At 41.8% G+C, this 17,998-nt stretch overlaps 1 protein-coding gene across 4 annotated transcripts in view; it reads right to left on the reverse strand.

Moving 5' to 3' along the window:
• Positions 1–17,998, reverse strand: part of gpsm2l (G protein signaling modulator 2, like) — a 72,040-nt gene that overhangs the window by 23,232 nt on the left and 30,810 nt on the right. For all 4 annotated transcript variants that reach the window (XM_060937670.1, XM_060937671.1, XM_060937669.1 and 1 more), the window contains 2 exons: positions 10,223–10,358; positions 7,299–7,438 (listed from right to left, as the gene is read on the reverse strand). In XM_060937670.1, the coding sequence (XP_060793653.1) occupies positions 7,299–7,438; positions 10,223–10,358 (276 nt within the window). The remainder of the gene's footprint in view (positions 1–7,298; positions 7,439–10,222; positions 10,359–17,998) is intronic.

Genomic DNA, 17,998 nt, shown 5'->3' on the forward strand with positions numbered 1-17,998 from the left:
TTAAGAAGTTTGGAGATAATGACCACAAGTTTGGAGTCTGTACCACATACTTAACATACACTTTTTTTTCCAAGTGTTTTTCAAGGGTTTGCTTAAACTGTTTGAGAGTTTTTATTTAGTGGTGTTTGGTGAAATAATTTCCCTTAAATTTAAAATAACGGGAAAATAAGAAACAATCAAAAAGTAAATGTTTCAAAGCTGTTTATTAATTCTTCATACTGTACAAACTAGCCCCATCCTTTTGGCTACGAGCGGAGCCAGCTGGTAGATCAGACTTTTGCCATAGCCGGTCGGCAAAACAGCGAAAACGTCCTTCTTGAAAAGGAATGAGCGGAGAGCCTCTTCCTGCTCATGTTTCAACGAAAACTCCAAGTCTAATTCTTCTAAAACTGATTCCAAAGCGGAGTCAAACACGCGCTGTTCACTAGCCGTAGCCATCTTTCCTGTTGTGCTTTCTCCAGCGTCGCGCAGCTTTGTCGTCACTCCTGCAAAAGGCCGCCCAAAGAATCCAAACAAAAACCTTGCATTGTGATTGGCGGGCACGATTTGATGCCCGGGGTGTTTTGTTGATATGGTGCGAGGCTAGACCCACTCGTAGGCAAAAATATTGTTGGCCGCTAGGCGGGTGGGTCTAGTTTACTAGGCTATAAAAATATGACACTTTAATAGGTTAAAAAAAAAAAAAGTGTTACCACTGACAAATGGCAATGATTTAAGAGGAATAAAACACCGTCACTGATTACTTTCCTCTAACATCTATTTTCTATAGTCACCATTTAATTCTATACCTTTAAAAGGATAATTCAATGTGTTCCTGCAGTTCTGTATTCTTTTAATTATTTAATTAAGGGTGCCATGTGCAGTGTGTGTGTGAAAGTGTCTCTGGATCTATTAATCATATAACTGTAAAGAAAGCTGATTTTGCAAACTCACCATGCAACTGATCTAGTTAGTTTCTCCCTTTCTGCTTCTTCCTCCTGTTTACATTTTTCTGGCCCTGAAATTAACTCTGCCCCATCCACAACATAGCTGCTTTTGTTTAAGAAGGACATCATGAAGGGAATCAAGTCATGTTAAAACGGACCAGTTTGGGATTGTGGTAAGGTTTATCCTGTAATTGCAGTTCACCTTGCAGCCAGCAGAGGACATTGCAAAAAAAAAAAGCACTAAAAAAAAACCCCTAACTAGATAGAACTCGACACCAATGGCGTCGATGGCGATGCCTCCGCCCGGTAGACTACACGCCTTAAGTTGTGATTTGGGGATGGACATTTGACCTCACAGTAATCTTGACCTGGTGAAATTACTTGTATCAGCCTTGGAGATATTGTGTTCACAAGGTTTCCGGACAGACATTTAACCTCACAGTGACCTTGACCTTAGACCTTTTGATCTCAAAATCTAATCAGTTTATCTTTGTCCCCAAATGCACAAATGGTGAAAGTTTGGTGAAATTCCTTTGATCTGCCTTGGAGATAGTGTGTTCACAAGGTTCTCGGACAGACATTCGACCTCAGTGACCTTGACCTTAGACCTTTTGATCTCAAAATCTAATCAGTTCATGTTCGTCCCAAAGCACACAAACGGTGAAAGTTTGGTGAAATTCCTTTCATGAGCCTTTGAGATATCGCGTTCACAAGGTTTCGGGATGGACGCACGCAGACAGACATTTGACCTCACAGTGACCTTGACCTTAGACCTTTTGATCTGAAAATCTAATCAGTTTATCTGTGTCCCCAAATGCACAAATAGTGAAAGAAGGGTGAAATTCCTTTCATCTGCCTTGGAGATAGTGTGTTCACAAGGTTTGTGGACAGACATTTGACCTCACAGTGACCTTGACCTTAGACCTTTTGATCTCAAAATCTAATCAGTTCATGTTTGTCCCAAAGCGCACAAACCGTGAAAGTTTGATGAAATTCCTTTCATGAGCCTTTGAGATATCGCGTCCACAAGGTTTCCGGACGGACAGACAGACAGAGCGGACAACCCGAAAACATAATGCCTCCTGCACATTAAAGGGGAACAGAGGGCAATATATAGAGTAAATATAACAATAAAACACACATTAACGAACCTTATTCAAGACTTACAAAAGTTTTTTGTTCTAAGGTTGGAAAGTTATAGTGTTTTGAAAGTAGCTCGAGCAAACTATTTCCGCAGTTTGAACAGCCCGCCATGATATTAATTTTATCCAATCAGAATGCACGTTCATTTTCTCTGCGTAACACTCATGACGTATGTATGTGCCCAGTTGTGTTGGCTCATTGAGGTTGGGAATAGCGCGTGTGAAATACCTGTTTCTGCTTCTTGCGACGATTTCGCGAGTCCACGGGTGGCGCCTATCTCATTGCAGCAAATAAATTCTGCTGGACTCGTGAACAACTCCACGTTACATTTTCCGCACGAGCACCACGCCGTGTCACCTGCACGCAGACGCTCTGCCCCACGCTCGCCATGCCCATGGTCAGCATCAGTCTCATCCTCGCCGTCTTCTCTTATTTCATCACCGGAGTCGAGAGTACCTCTCCTAGGTTCAAACTGGTACCCTTCTAAGCCATAGCCTGCTTGCAGTGTGTCTTGCGGGATCTCTTCGTATGATTCGACAGAGCGGTCGCTTTCACTTGATGCGCCCGACGCCATGATTACACGCTTATCTCCTCTATTTCGGAGAGTTCCGCTAGTGCAGTGGGTAGCGCTGACGTCACGGTCTTTTAAAAATGGCGACTCTTGTGCAGTTTAGCGTATAAAGTATTATATTTACAATTACCAAGATATTTCGTCGTTTTCTAGTATATAAATTTGATAGAATACTTAAGAATACATTACTTTGTCACATCAGCAACTGTATATATTATATTTGGTACCCCTTTAAGCCTAGGTCACAACCAGACGTACGATTTTTTGGCGTTTCCCAAATCGCTGCGTTTTTTTTTTTTTGTTTGTGGAGAAAGACACACGTTGGCCGTAAGTTTGTCTTGCAACCTGAAAAAAACATAAGCGCCCGTAGAGTTTGTTTGACATGACAAAGAACCTCTGCGGCCGGTCTGCGGCCAGTCTACGGCTCGAAAATCAGCACGTTACACGCGCACCCTCCATGTGTTTCACGCGCGCCCTCCGTGCGTTTCTTGCATTTTTTGCACGTAGACCGGCCGTAGGAGCACGTACAGCCGGTTGTGACCGAGGCTTTATGGTGGCGGAGGCATAAAAATAATACAAAAATTGTTGCTCAGTGATGAAACAGTGTAGCTTTTGGTATATTAAAAGTATTTGTTTAACTTTAAGAAGGTTTAAAGGGAAACCGTAGGAGTTCTGTTTTAATGTGGGCCGTTTTCCCATCTCTTTGGGTCCAAATATTTACTTGGGACGAATATGATTAAAATCGGTCCAGTATTGAGTTAGAACGCTATAACCAGCCACCGCAAAACCGCTATACAATATAATCGTTTTGGGCAATCGTCCACGTCCAAGTAAACCTCTTGTTTGGGCCACTGACAGGCTCATGATGTTATTACAAGTGTCTGGCAACATGGAAATGATCCGTGCAGGGATACACCTGGGTCTGTTTTCTAATGTTTACAAAAGGGATCCTTTCCATGTTGTCAGACTCTCATTCATGGTGTCAACTAAATATTCAGGCATTACTTTGAAAATGGACTTTTACACAAATTCTGTGTGACGTCTCCTTTTGTAAACGTCAGAAAACAGCCCATGTGGTAATCGACTACAGGCACTGAATGCAGCGCTGTGTCAGAGACTGGAAGAAGAGAAAGATAAAACAATGGCTGTACCTACAGTTTATTTCCAGTTACTGAGGTAAACAGACACAGGTGCATCTCTGTAAGGATCCTTTCCATGTTGTCAGACACTTAGACTACGTTCAGACTGCACCCTGAAACGACCCATATCCGATTTTTTTGCCCATATGCGACCTGTATCCGATTTGTTATTGACAATCTGAACGACACAGATCCGATTTTTTCACATGCGACCCAGGCCGCTTGGATATGTGGTCCTAATTCCGATTCATATCCGTTATTTTCACATGCGACTGCAGTCTGACCGGACAGCTCGCATTCATGCGACCTACACATCATCAACAAGAGACAAACGTCACTATTCTGCGTTGGCTAATCCCGCCTCTTTGGTGGAAAACAACAACAATGACATAATGCGCTACATGAACAGGCACGAACACAGTCTCTCTCGCACTCCCTCGCGCACTCCGTCATATGCGCGATGCAGACATTAATGTTTCGCGTGCACGCGCTTGCTCACTTGCTCTAGATTCCGGGAGATATTCTCCAATTTGCGGGCATCAGGGAGCCGCTATCAATATGCGGGAGACTCCCGGAACTTCCGGGAGACTTGGGATGTCTGCACTAGACAGCGTTTATGTAGAGAGCATGCGCACTTCAATCAATCAATCTTTCAACGGAGGTTGCTGCCACGGCCCCACTCTCACACACACACACACCCTCTCTCTCACACAGAGACACTCTCTCACACACACACACCCTCTCTCTCTCTCACGCAGAGACACTCTCATTCACACACACACACACACACACACACACACACACACACACACACACACACACCCTCTCACACAGAGACACTCTCACTCACTCACTCACTCACTCACACACACAGCACACGATGTGCTTATTACGTGGTGTCAATTTGTGCATGCGGGACACTTTTGGGTCGTTTTCCGTTCATATTGGAGATCGCATACAAGTCTCATAATTGGTAATGTGAACGGCCTAACAAAAAAATCGGATTTCACAACAAATCGGATATGGGTCGTTTCAGGTTGCAGTCTGAACGTAGTGTTATAATCACATTCTGAGCCCATCAGTGGCCAAAACAAGCGCTTTACTCTGACGTGGATGTTTGCCCCATAGAATTGCACAGTATAACCGTTTTGCGGTTGCCAGTCATAGCGTTCCAACTCGACCCTGGACCGATTTCAATCATCTTTGTCCCTAGTAAATATCTGGAGCCAAAAGAGATGGGAAAATCAGATCCAGGTTAAAAAAAATATCCTTTTAAAGGGGAACTGGAGTCATTTTTAAACTTGCTTTATTTCTTAATTAACGTGTTGTTCAATTACGTTTTCGGTTTTATTAACCTTATATCGTGACTTGTATTGGCATATTATATTACATTACATTACATTGATCAGCCTTTTCGGTTTTTAGCCGTGTTGAATGTAGTTCGTATGGTCCACGGCAGGCGTTGCTTATCCGTGCGATCTTCACGAGACTTGTCCGAGACTTCAAACGTGAAGTGTCAGCGCCGCCATTTTGAAAACTGTTTACACAGCAGCCAGATCGCCATATTATTCCGATTTAGATTAATTTCGAGATTTGCCCGCTTCATCAGCGATGGAGATTATTCCGTACGACTTCGAACCAACGTGGAGAAGAGTTGGAAAGACGACAGGATAAGGACGAGTCCGTCGCGCTGGTATTTACGTCATTACTGTTGCACAATTAAAACGTGCCAGATCAGGCGGCTGGTGGGTTTTCAAAATAATAAATACATGTGTGTATTTTCGTGATAAATACACATTATACTGAGCACATTTCCCATGTAATCCTCACTTGCCCCTTTTCCACCAAATCAGTTCCAGGGCTGGTTCAGGGCCAGTACTTAGTTTGGAACCGGGTTTTCTGTTTCCACTGACAAAGAACTGGCTCTGGGGCCAGAAAAACCGGTTCCAGGCTAGCACCAACTCTCTGCTGGGCCAGAGGAAAGAACTGCTTACGTCAGCAGGGGGGCGGAGTTGTTAAGACCAACAACAATAACAAGACCGCGAAAGATCGCCATTTTTAAGCGACGAGAAGCAGCAGCTGTACAAACGCGAAGTCATCCATTATTATTATTATTATTATTATTATTATTGTTGTTGTTTTTGCTTCGATATTCGCACCAAGGTTTATGCAAACGTAGCGACGTAACTGGCGTATACAGCGATGTAATGACGTATACAACGATGTAATGACGTATACAACGACATAACTGACGTATACAGCGACGTAACTGACGTGTCTTCTCTTAGCACTGCGAGCGATGGAAAAGCAAACTGGTTCTCAGCTGGCTCGCAAGTTGAACGAGTTGTGAACCAGCACCAGCTCCGAACCAGCCCTGGAACCGATTTGGTGGAAAAGGGGTAACTCAGGTTTCAGACAGCACTACAAAATGGCGTCTGCACTATATAGTGAGTAGGGAGCGATTTCTTTTGACAACGTTGGCAGATGTTGGCACTTTGATTTCTGCTGTACGATGTCTCGCACAGGTCTCGACGAATCTCGTTTACAGCCGTTGCTTTGACATATGGACTGATATATTACAGGGCATAGTTCAAACACTCAGAACTTGCTATAGCAGTGACAGAACAGCGATCAGAAATGCATTCGTATATTTAATAAAATGAGATAAATAGAATTTTGATAAAACATTTGTCTTCAGTTCTCCTTTAAGGGTGAGAATAAAGATATCTGAAGAGAGAAACTGCTAGAAACTGTTAATTTTCATTTCACGGTGTTCTTCTTTTAAAAAAAAAAAACGGTCTTTTATAAATCAATCATTCTATTCATATTAACCCTTTTTGTCAGTATCACCTAACATTACCTTTTTAATTAGGGCTGATTTGTCACACTATGTCGTCACGTACCATATGTTTCACATCATGACACGTGCAGAAAATATGTTGTGGGTTTTATACTGTGAGCTCGGAGATTTATGAGCAGTCAAAAACGCTTAAGTACGGATAATTTAAAGCACTGCTCCGCTGCCAACGCTACACACAGTTCAAAGGAAGCTGTTTCATGTTTTGTATGTGTGTGTGTGTGTGTGTGTGTGTACCTAACATCATGTCTGGATTAAAAACTCAAGCCTGTAATACAGACATAACTCCTCTTTAATTTAGCCAACAGTAATGGCTTCCTTACATGAAATGGAGTGTTTCAGTCTGTTTTCATTCATTTACAGGAAAACTTTTCCTGCTGTTTTAGGAAAACAATCAACAAAGGCGAGGTGTGATGAAGCCTGTCAGGAAGGAGAGTTACTGTTACCACCCTGAAGTTAATTTCCCTATAACAGCACCTCCCAGAGTGTTTTACTCCACTTATGCCATCACAAATCGTCAATGGTTACAATTTATTGTTTATTAAAGAACGTCATACTTTTTTTTTTATCCATTTATTGTTATGTTTAAAGTTGTGGAAGTTAGTATGTTAGTTCTTGTTATCAACGTTGTAGCAGCTATAAACACACACACACACACTTACTCATAATACTCTGTAGCTTTCCTCAGAGCGATGCGCGCCTCCTCTGGAAACTCTCCTGGGTCTGTCCCACTCCAACATATGTTCTTCCCCTTGGCGTGGTACACATTCCCATAATTATACAGTGCTCGTGCCTGCCCCACCTATCAAACCACACACACACACACACACACACACTCTTCAGTCTAGAGGAAAGTAACCACTGTTGATGAAGTCTCCATAATAGATCGTCGCTTACCATTTAAACTAATTTTATGCGCAAATGATGTAGTCTTCAAACACCCAGTCACTGTCCCAAATTAACAAACGATGTGGCAAAACCCCAAATTTACACACTTTTTCCCTTTTAGTCAATCAGCCATGACATGATCACCTAATGCCTAGTTAAAAGATTCACCCCTTTACCTTTTCCACATTCTGTCGCGTTACATCCTGAATTACACTTGGCTTACTTGGTTATACGTCCTGAATCTACACAAAACAGCTTATAATATTGAAGTGAAAGGGAAAATATATATCTCGTTTGCAAAATTTTTATTTAAAAAAAACACAAAAATCGTGATTGCATAAATATTAACCCTCAGTGGAGTGAAACCTGTATCTGAGTTTAGGTTCGGTGAAGCATGGTGGTGGTAGCAGCTTCATGTTCATAGACTCTTGGATGCTTCTACTGTGCTTTCTCAGAGGTTTCAGATTACTGGATGTGTAATAAGGTTACTAGAGGTGTTAAACTGTCAACAGCATGATGCAAATAAATAAAATAAAATAAATACGGTTTTATATATAAATAAATTGGCTTACACTTATATTATCTCTCCTTTCTACTTAATTGAAATTTTAAAACTCATTTTAAAAAAAAAAAAAATCACCCGCACCCAGAGCTGGCTTTCACTTCATCTGCCTCATGTCAGTTCTGAGTTCGGGAAAACTGCCTTTTGCTTTAAAGCACCCCACATTTGGAATGAATTACAAAACCCCCTGAAGTCGTACACATTTGTATCACAGAGGGAATTCTGTGATCTCATCTCCAGTAGAAATGAATTACCTTCTAAGTGCTGGACCTATAATTTAGTTTTACTCTGCTGTCTTGCTTATTTTAGTATTTAGATTTTTTCTCCTATTATTGTTTGGATTATTTTCATTCTTAGGCCATCCTTAAAAAAAAATCCGTTTCCTGTCCACCGGGTGAGCAAAAAAATGTTCAGTAGGGAGGGAGGGATTTTTTTTTAAATTTTTATATATACATATTATTTATTTTTATATCTCCGTGGATAAGAAATCGCAATGCTGTGTTTGCTTTTTCTTTCAGTACTTTTTTATTACAAAAGCAGACACATTTAATAAAATATGACAGTTTGAATAGATCTGTTAGGTTCTCCTATGCCGCTTTTCCACTACAAACGCGGCTGAGTTGGGCTGAGCCGTGCCGTGCTGAGTTGGGCTGAGTCGAGCTGAGTGGGGCTGTTGGAGTTGCATTTCGACTACAACCGCGCTGAACCTTGCTGGCTGGAAGTGGGTGGACACATTGGGTGGAGTTAGCGAAAGTGGGTGGACGTCACGTGATGTTGTTAAGCGGCGCAAACAGTGACATCAGTGAGCTTTTAAGTGGTAGTCTCACGACCCGGATAGTAAACAATAAACATGGAGGACATGGAGTCGTTAGTGTTGCTGGTCTTGGTTCGGTGGCTTGTTGTCACCGACAACGCCAACAGATACTGGCAAGAGCGTATAGATGAGGCGAGGCGCATAAGGCTTCAGAAATTCTCGTAATTCGTAATTCTTCTTCTTCCGGGTTTACGGTGTTTACAGATCCCAGCGTGCTCGCGGGGCGTGTGTGGGCATGTGAGGACACTCCTCCTCACCAATCAGTGCACAGGGAGTGTCTGCTCACGCCCCTAGCCCCACTCGGCTCGGTTTGGCTCGCTTCAGCCCCACTCCAAAACCGTGCGAGTTTTGGGTGCTAAGCAGGGCTGAAGCGAGCTGAGTCGCGCCGCTCTGAGGTAGTCGAAACGCGAGCCGTGTCGGGCTGAAGTGAGCTGAAGCGAGCTGAAAAAGGGTAGTGGAAAAGGGCCACTACAGATCTGTCAGGGTTGTTAACAAAGTAGGTAATGAATTTCGCATAACAAAACTCAAAAGCTGTTTGTTACGTCTCGGATGGATCAAGATCAAACGAATTTTCCAGTAACGGTTTGTGATGGTCCGACACACGGACTTTTTGTAGTTCTAAATCGAGCGTTAGGCCTAGCTCGGATGAAATTACACTATTAAAATGATCACTGAATGATTTGTTTTTCTGAATCTTTACTATTTTGTTGTTCGCTAGAATACCATTTTGCGATTTCACACTTAAGCAAATGTTTGAAAACTCCGGATCGCCTTCCTTCATGGTGGCTGCCATTTTTTTGTGCCGCATGGCGCATGCGCAGAGCTGATTCGATTCTATATTCTGCGCGGAATGCGTAAATGTCAAGTTCGATTTTAGATTTACGAACCCGAAAAAAATGTCGAAAAACCGGCGTTAAAAAAAAAATTTCAACCACACAAACGGCACTCACCCGGCCGGTGGACTGGAAACAGAACATTTTTTAATAATGGCTTTAGTCTTACGAGTGTTTTTAATCACTATTATTCATTTTATCTTTTTTTTTTGTCCTTTAAATTTGTACTAATTGTGGTGCCCTGTAACCTTGGCACCACTGCAAACGAGGATTTTTATTTATTTATTTTTAAATCTCAGTGTGTTTCCTGAGGCTTACATAAATAAATTAAATAAATAACTATGCCATGTATAATTAAATACATTTAAAACTAAACATTTCCTTTAAACTGTACAGTTCCAGAATACTTGTCACTTCAACCCCATTTTAATGCTGCTGCGGGAAGGTTTACAGCCTCGTTTACAACCTCGACATGAAAACCCTCATCACCTTGTCATGGAGCATTCGAGAAATATCCAGGTGTCTCTGGCAACAAGCCGTGGCCTCGTCGTACCGACCCAAAACCTTCAGCGTGTTTCCAAGATTCCCGCTAGCTTTGGCCTCACCAAGCTTATCTCCAATCGTTCTGAAGGGAAAAGTACAGACATTTAATCGTTTAGGAAAGACGGACACACCACCACCACCATTATCTTCATCATCATCATGACAAGTGATAAGATCAACCTGATTACAAAGGACGGGGTGAAAAAGACATCTCAATCATACTAGCTGTTTCTGAGGCAAATAATGACATCGCACACTGTTAGAATATACTTTAAAGGGCATATTCTGGACCAATTTCGTGTTTTTTATATGAAAGTATGTCCCTTTACACACTCATCCAGAAGGGTCATTTTGCACAAGGCCATCTGTCTACAGCAGAAAAAAATAAAATAACAAAACGCGTCTGGAAAAATCCCAAGGGAGTCTGGAGCCAGATTCGTGACGTCACCTGCGGAAGCGCCAGCAGGCTGCGAGAGCTTTGCACGGTTTCAGTGCACAGCCTGTGTAGACCAAGCGCTCCCATTTCTCTCTCATTGTCCGGTCTTTTGGAAAACGATGAGTACTAATCCCATCAAGACTGGTGTTGCTACACCCTCCTACGATACATCTGTTAACCATTTTAATAATTACACGATAATGTTGAAGAAATTTGCAGAAAACCACCAGGTCGTTTTCTCATAAACAAACCAGCGCTGACGTAGGATTCAGAGGGAGGCGTCCCGCACGCGACGTCATGAAAATCAATGTTTGCCGGGAAGTCCAAACGCCAAGTTTTTTCAGAGGCGGACCAATTCACCTCAAATGGCTTGATGTCAACTGAATTTTTCTGCAAGGTAAAACAATTGCAGAGAATGCAGAATGTGACAGATATTTGACCAAAGTTTAATATAAAATAGGAGAATTACATTGATCTTGCTCCTGAATTTACCCGTGATATGCACTTTAACTTTCTGTAAGATATCTTAAATACCACACAGCAGGAAAAAACAAACAAACCCCAAATTAATAAATGACTGTGAGGATTAAAAACACTTGGTGTGTGCTGTTATAGGAACGCAAGTTCCTGTTACCGCCCCAACATTTATTATTTTCCATTAGTATAAATACGGACGGGGTGGCACGGTGGTGTAGTGGTTAGTGCTGTCGCCTCACAGCAAGAAGGTCCGGGTTCGAGCCCCGTGGCCGGCGAGGGCCTTTCTGTGCAGAGTTTGCATGTTCTCCCCGTGTCCGCGTGGGTTTCCTCCGGGTGCTCCGGTTTCCCCCACAGTCCAAAGACATGCAGGTTAGGTTAACTGGTGACTCTAAATTGAGCGTAGGTGTGAATGTGAGTGTGAATGGTTGTCTGTGTCTATGTGTCAGCCCTGTGATGACCTGGCGACTTGTCCAGGGTGTACCCCGCCTTTCACCCATAGTCAGCTGGGATAGGCTCCAGCTTGCCTGCGACCCTGTAGAACAGGATAAAGCAGCTACAGATAATGAGATGAGATAAATACGGATGTGATTTATAGGAAATCGTGCGCGCTGATTGGTTGAGAAATTCAGACTATTTTTCGATAATCACCTCGAGTGACTCGGCAAAATGGCGGCCAATTGCTTTGTCACCGTAAGTGAGGAAGAATTACAAATGATGAAAGAAAACGCTGTTCCTAAAAGCACTAAAGATGCTATGACGTTTGGTCTAAAACTATTCAAAGGTAAGGTGGGACTGTGATTTATTTTATCGATTTCAAAACAAACTATTTTATGTGACTCTGTGTAGATAAGTGACAACTCTGCACCGCACCGTTACTACGTTTGCATGGCGCTTCTGAAGTTTGAAATAAATGATTTTTTCATACAATTTTTTTCTCAAATCGTCACCGATTGTATTTACACTAAAACAATTATCCGCCTCAGGCTCAGTGAATATCGGTGAATAATAACCTCAACTTCGTCTCAGTTATTATTCACCGATATTCACTTCACCTTTGGCAAATAATTTTGAAATAAACAGCAGGTCCTGAAGTGTTTTACTCCTAAAAACAAAGCAATTTGCCAATGCTAACAAATTTGTTTACTTCTTAAAGAAATGACGCACCACACTTTTTATCCATTTATTATTACATTTAATGTTAATGGTTAAACAAGTTAGTTCCTGTTATCGCATCGTAGCTATGAGGCTCGCTTTTTTTTTCCCCTTTTCTTCTGAAATTAATAAACAACAAAATGCAGCTTGTTTGAGCAACGTTACAGAGAAAGGACAAAGCATAAACTCCTCTGTTCTGGAGTGTTGAAACAAACAAAAAACAAAATGCTGACACTGGAGACTCCTTCCAAAAAATCTGAAACAAAACAGCTCCTCGATGAAAACACGACTATTTTTATTTGCTTATTGTGAATAGCTTCCATACAAGCTGTTACAATATCACATTACAGCTAGACAGCCTTTCGATTCGAGAAACAGGAGCACCCGGAGCAGACCCACGGAGAACATGCAAACTCCACACAGAAAGGCCCTCGCCAGCAACTAGGCTCGAACCCAGAACCTTCTTGCTGTGAGGCGACAGCGCTAACCACGACAATAAACCACCGTACCGTCCACAGTTACATCATTCTGTCGCTAAACGAACAGCTGATCACACCGAGGTGCTCGTTGACCACCGATATTTATTAGTTTGGTCCTGCGTTTCTTTTCCTTCGCAACAGAACGTCTTTTCTTCTCGCTTTCCGTTACTGTAGTCGGTCTTTCACGTTTCATTCACGTCCTCCATTTTCCTCTCCTGTTTCAAATTTGTATCCCGCAATGAACAGAGAAAGCCCACCACGTCATGCATGACGTAGTATCTTGAATCAGGTCATGGTGAAGCAGGAAAAAGTAGTGGAGAATTCAGGGCCACGTGGCCTTAAATTCATTAATTGTTCTATGTAAAAAAAAATAATAATAACTGGGCGTTGGGGAAAATTCTTTTTATGACCTACACTTGAAAAACCTGAAAGGCCGTCTAGCTTTAATATAAACCTGTGATCTGAATTACGGCCAGAACTACTGTCAGAGCTGCGGTTATAGAAAACTCATCAACACCTCCTGAGCAATCACGATGAAGAATTTAACAGCGCCGTGGCATGAATGCTGACACCCATAATATACTTCATTTATGCCAGTAATGCGGGTTGTTATACATTTTTATACCCTTCCACCTTGATGTAGGATCTGGAACAAATTTCAAGTGTTCACACAGAGATCTGGGTAAAGCTGCATTTTAGCTGGAGTCCTGATGAACAGGTTTGCCCAGTGGCTTTCAGCACCAGTCCTGAGGATCATGAAGTCTATTCGGCTCATGAGGAGCTTGATTTTAATCAGGACTCTATAAATACTTTTTTAAATTTAATTTCCACTGCTATTTTCAATTTTCGTTAAAATAAATAAATAAGGGCGGCATGGTGGTGTAGTGGTTAGCGCTGTCGCCTCACAGCAAGAAGGTCCTGGGTTCGAGCCCCGTGGCCGGCGAGGGCCTTTCTGTGTGGAGTTTGCATGTTCTCCCCGTGTCCGCGTGGGTTTCCTCCGGGTGCTCCGGTTTCCCCCACAGTCCAAAGACATGCAGGTTAGGTTAACTGGTGACTCTAAATTGAGCGTAGGTGTGAATGTGAGTGTGAATGGTTGTCTGTGTCTATGTGTCAGCCCTGTGATGACCTGGCGACTTGTCCAGGGTGTACCCCGCCTTTCGCCCATAGTCAGCTGGGATAGGCTCCAGCTTGCCTGCGACCCTGTAGAAGGATAAAGTGGCTAGAGATAATGAGATGAGATAAATAAATAAATAATACAGACAGACAGACAAAAGAAAGTCATGGGTTGTGAAGTGTTAGATCCATGATAACTAAATGAATCTGAATTCATGAAGGTATGAGTCAAATGTTAGTTCTTTAAAAGGTGAAATGATAAGTAAAACAGGCGCGGCACGGTGGTGTAGTGGTTAACGCTGTCGCCTCACAGCAAGAAGGTCCGGGTTCGAGCCCCGTGGCCGGCGAGGGCCTTTCTGTGCGGAGTTTGCATGTTCTCCCCGTGTCCGCGTGGGTTTCCTCCGGGTGCTCCGGTTTCCCCCACAGTCCAAAGACATGCAGGTTACTAAAGAAACTTTATACTTTACACTTCCCCATGTGCCCACTGCCAAATAATATCATAGTTTTTAAATGACCTAAATTAGATGAAACATAAATTTGTCCCCTTCCTCAGTCACACCGGACTCAGCGCGCTGAGCGCCGACTTCCGCATTCATAAAAAGACTGTTCCCATGGTAACAGCATGATGATCACTTTCACTCTTTCGGTTTCGATTGGTTTCACTTTCGCCAAGATTTACATCATCTTAAATAGTACTTTCATAAAACTCCCATTATTATTGAATTTTTGTATTGTTTACAGTATTTACATTTCAAGTAACTACAGGAAGATTTCCTTTCATTCGTAACTTAAAGCAGATACGCAGAGCCATGGCCTCACTTTTTGCTTATAAATGCCTTGAGACCTCAAGAATGGCACAGGAATAGTTTTAAGCGTTAACAATAAATCTAATATAGTAATTTTATGATTAAAGTGATTTATATAGGTAGCGGTCTGAGTGAATGACCTTGACGTCCGTAACGCCACAGCAGGAAGTCTATCGGTCTCATCGCCATTTCCGCTATACTAAAACACAGAGCTGACTGCAACTCCGATCCTCCATTCTGAGCTAATTTATCGCCATGCCACGTAGATGTGTTGCTGGCGGGCGCAGCAACACGACAGAAGGTGGATTTACGTTGCATTCATGGCCCAAGAATGTTCAAACTGCAAAGATTTTGACGTGTTTTGTGAGAAGTTCACGGGCACACTGGACGCCTACAAAGTGGTCTCTCCTCTGCTCTGCACATTTTACTGAAGACTCGTACGAGACCTCTGATCTGTTGAGGAGCGTTGGCTATAAGCCCGTATTGAAAGAGGGTGCAGTACCAACAATTAAAGGAAAAGAAAACTACAAGAAAAGGAAAAATATTTATTTTATTTTATTTATTTAAAAGGAAAGTGAGTTCAGTTGCACCAGTTCTCCCAGAGCGTGAGCCGAGGGTTGTTTCTAAAACCTGAGATGGAACGGGACGGGACATATCGCTCGGGCAGTGACCTCCCCATGGCTGTTGCTAAAACTGGTGACATCCCGTTCCGTCCCGGGTTTGAGTAATTGCCTGAGCCAAGCAGTAATGGTGGAGCACTCAGTATGGAGAACGAGTGGAGCAGCCGTCTTATTTCTAAACTGGATATCGCTTACATGGAAGAAGTGAATGAACGGAGAACTGAACGAACAACTGAAAGTCAGATTGTTTCAAAAACAATCACCCTTCAAGAAGCGAGAACACAGACGGGTAAGCTCCGACTCTCATTTGGATAAAAAAAACAAAAAACAAAAACAAACACGTTGTTTGCCTGCATTTAGATTAATACATGTAAGTTGTATTGTGTGTTTAAGTTACCGGTATAAGATTATTTAATTTGCTTCAGAATGTGATTGTCTCAGTTCATCTGATTATTTAATTAGCCTTTTACGTTTTATCAGTGAAAATGCATGCATGGACATGTATGTTGCATAAGTTATAATAACGCCTATCCTGTTTTAATGAGAGTCAACCCACAATCAGTGACGTCAAATCAGTCTTAGTTGAGCAAGTCGGTGACGGCATTTCTTACTTTCACCATCAATTTTTATTTATATGACTTTGGTCTATAGCTGTAAAAGGCCTCGGCCTTAAAAGCGGTTATTGCTGTGATGTCACGCGCTCAGGCCTGGCTGGCTCAGCGGGGCAGCTCGAATACCAACTTTGCGGTCGATTTTAACTCTCAAAAATATATTTATTCCCATTTATGCAGCATACAAGAGTCAAGGATGGAGATACTATCCACTCAGAAATTTATTTAAAAATAAAGGCTCTGCGTATCTGCTTTAATTTCCCTTAGTTTTAACTCCTGTTTATTGCACTTTTTAACAGAATCAGAATGATTCCTAACATTTTGTGATGTAACACTTGCATTATGTATATTTTGTAAAATCAAAACTTGTTAAAGGTATGTTATTTTCAGTTGTATATATTTCATAATATTAATCTTCAGAGTCGGCTGAATCTCATGTGTTATCTTTGTTGTATTTAGTAAAGCTGTATTCTGTGTAATTGGACATGATTGCAGCACTTTGTATTTTGTCTTAACTGCACTCGAAATTATAATTTAAAGGTTTCTGCTTTTATTGCAGGAATTTGTCGAAGATTTTATTGATAATTACAGTGATTTGAATAAGAAACTAAATTTAAACTTTGTTATAACATTTTATTAAGGGTTGTTTTACAATCAGGGTACAAAGTTTGTAGCCTGGCTAACGCGACTTCAAAGCTCTGCGAGCATTTGGTCTGGCCAAGATATTAAGCCCAACCGTTTCCCAAAGTGCGTGGTTGACCTGCCTCCCTGAAATGCCTCAGTTTGCTACTGGTCGAAGCCAGAAAAGGCTGTGACGAAGCTTAAACCAATCACATCACTCTTTCCTCTGACATATGCGACGCGACGGGGCCAACTGGTAGATTAAACTCTTACCGAAGCCGGTCGGGAGCAAGGCGAAAACGTCCTTCCTTTCAATAAATACCTCCAGGGCTGCTCTTTGCTCCGTTTTCAATGAGAACTTCCCGCTGAATGCTTTCAATATAGCATCTATGCGTAATAGATGCGGAAGCGTGAATGAAGCGCTTCCGGCATAGATTCTGTAAACAATCTATGGCTTCCGGTCGCAGTTCTACTACGTCAGTGCCTTGAACACGCCTCTACCCAGGGCCGTTGGAGATGCTCAAAGTTGATTGGTTCCCGATTTTTCGGGAGCTTGGAAATGCTGTAGATAGCCTGCCTGGCCAGACTAAGCTCGGAACAGGCCCTCGTGTTGCGTCACGCTTAGGATGGGCGGGCCCAGGCTACAAAGTTTGTGTCACAGGGGTCCAAAATTCAAATTAAAAAAATATATATATAACAAATCTGCACTTTTGGAAATTAATACACATACGAACATAGGCATGTGTAATAGTTTGTATTATAAGATTAAGTGTAGCTTTAAGCAGGGCTGGGAGAAACAAATGAAGTGATTCTCGGAGAGGACATTTTTTTTTTTGACAATTCAGAATCCACTGCTTCCATAGTGCTTTTAAATATAAGGCTGTAAGCTTTGTGTTAATTGTCTCTAATATTTATGTCCCAATATCTTGACCACATTTTAGGATGAAAATAATCATTTTAGATGTGTTATTTTATATTGAAAACTGAGCTGTCTCGGAGAGGACATTTTTTTGACACAATTACATACTAATTTGATCAAAATAGTCTGAAAACTTACTGGCATTCAACATTAAAACTTAACTATGTTTCCAATGATCTGGAACCAAATATTTGTTTTATGGTATAAAGAATGATTTAAGTGCATCCCTTTTGGAGCTACCTGTGGTCAAAAAAGCACTTTTTCTAAATGACACGAGTAATTTTGCTAAATATGACATATATTGCCATACATTCACCAAAAATAACGTTATCACCAATTTTTTTTTTTTGCATGGTAAATAGAGCTATCACAGGGCTACAATAAACAACCAAGTTTATTTAGTCAAGCCTTTTGATATTGAAGATAATAAGTGTTAAATGTGATTTTTAGCTTGCGTACCCTGATTGTAAAACAACCCTTAAGTTAGT

The sequence above is a fragment of the Neoarius graeffei genome, chromosome 13 (assembly GCF_027579695.1).
Source record: "Neoarius graeffei isolate fNeoGra1 chromosome 13, fNeoGra1.pri, whole genome shotgun sequence".
NCBI classification, from domain to species: domain Eukaryota; kingdom Metazoa; phylum Chordata; class Actinopteri; order Siluriformes; family Ariidae; genus Neoarius; species Neoarius graeffei.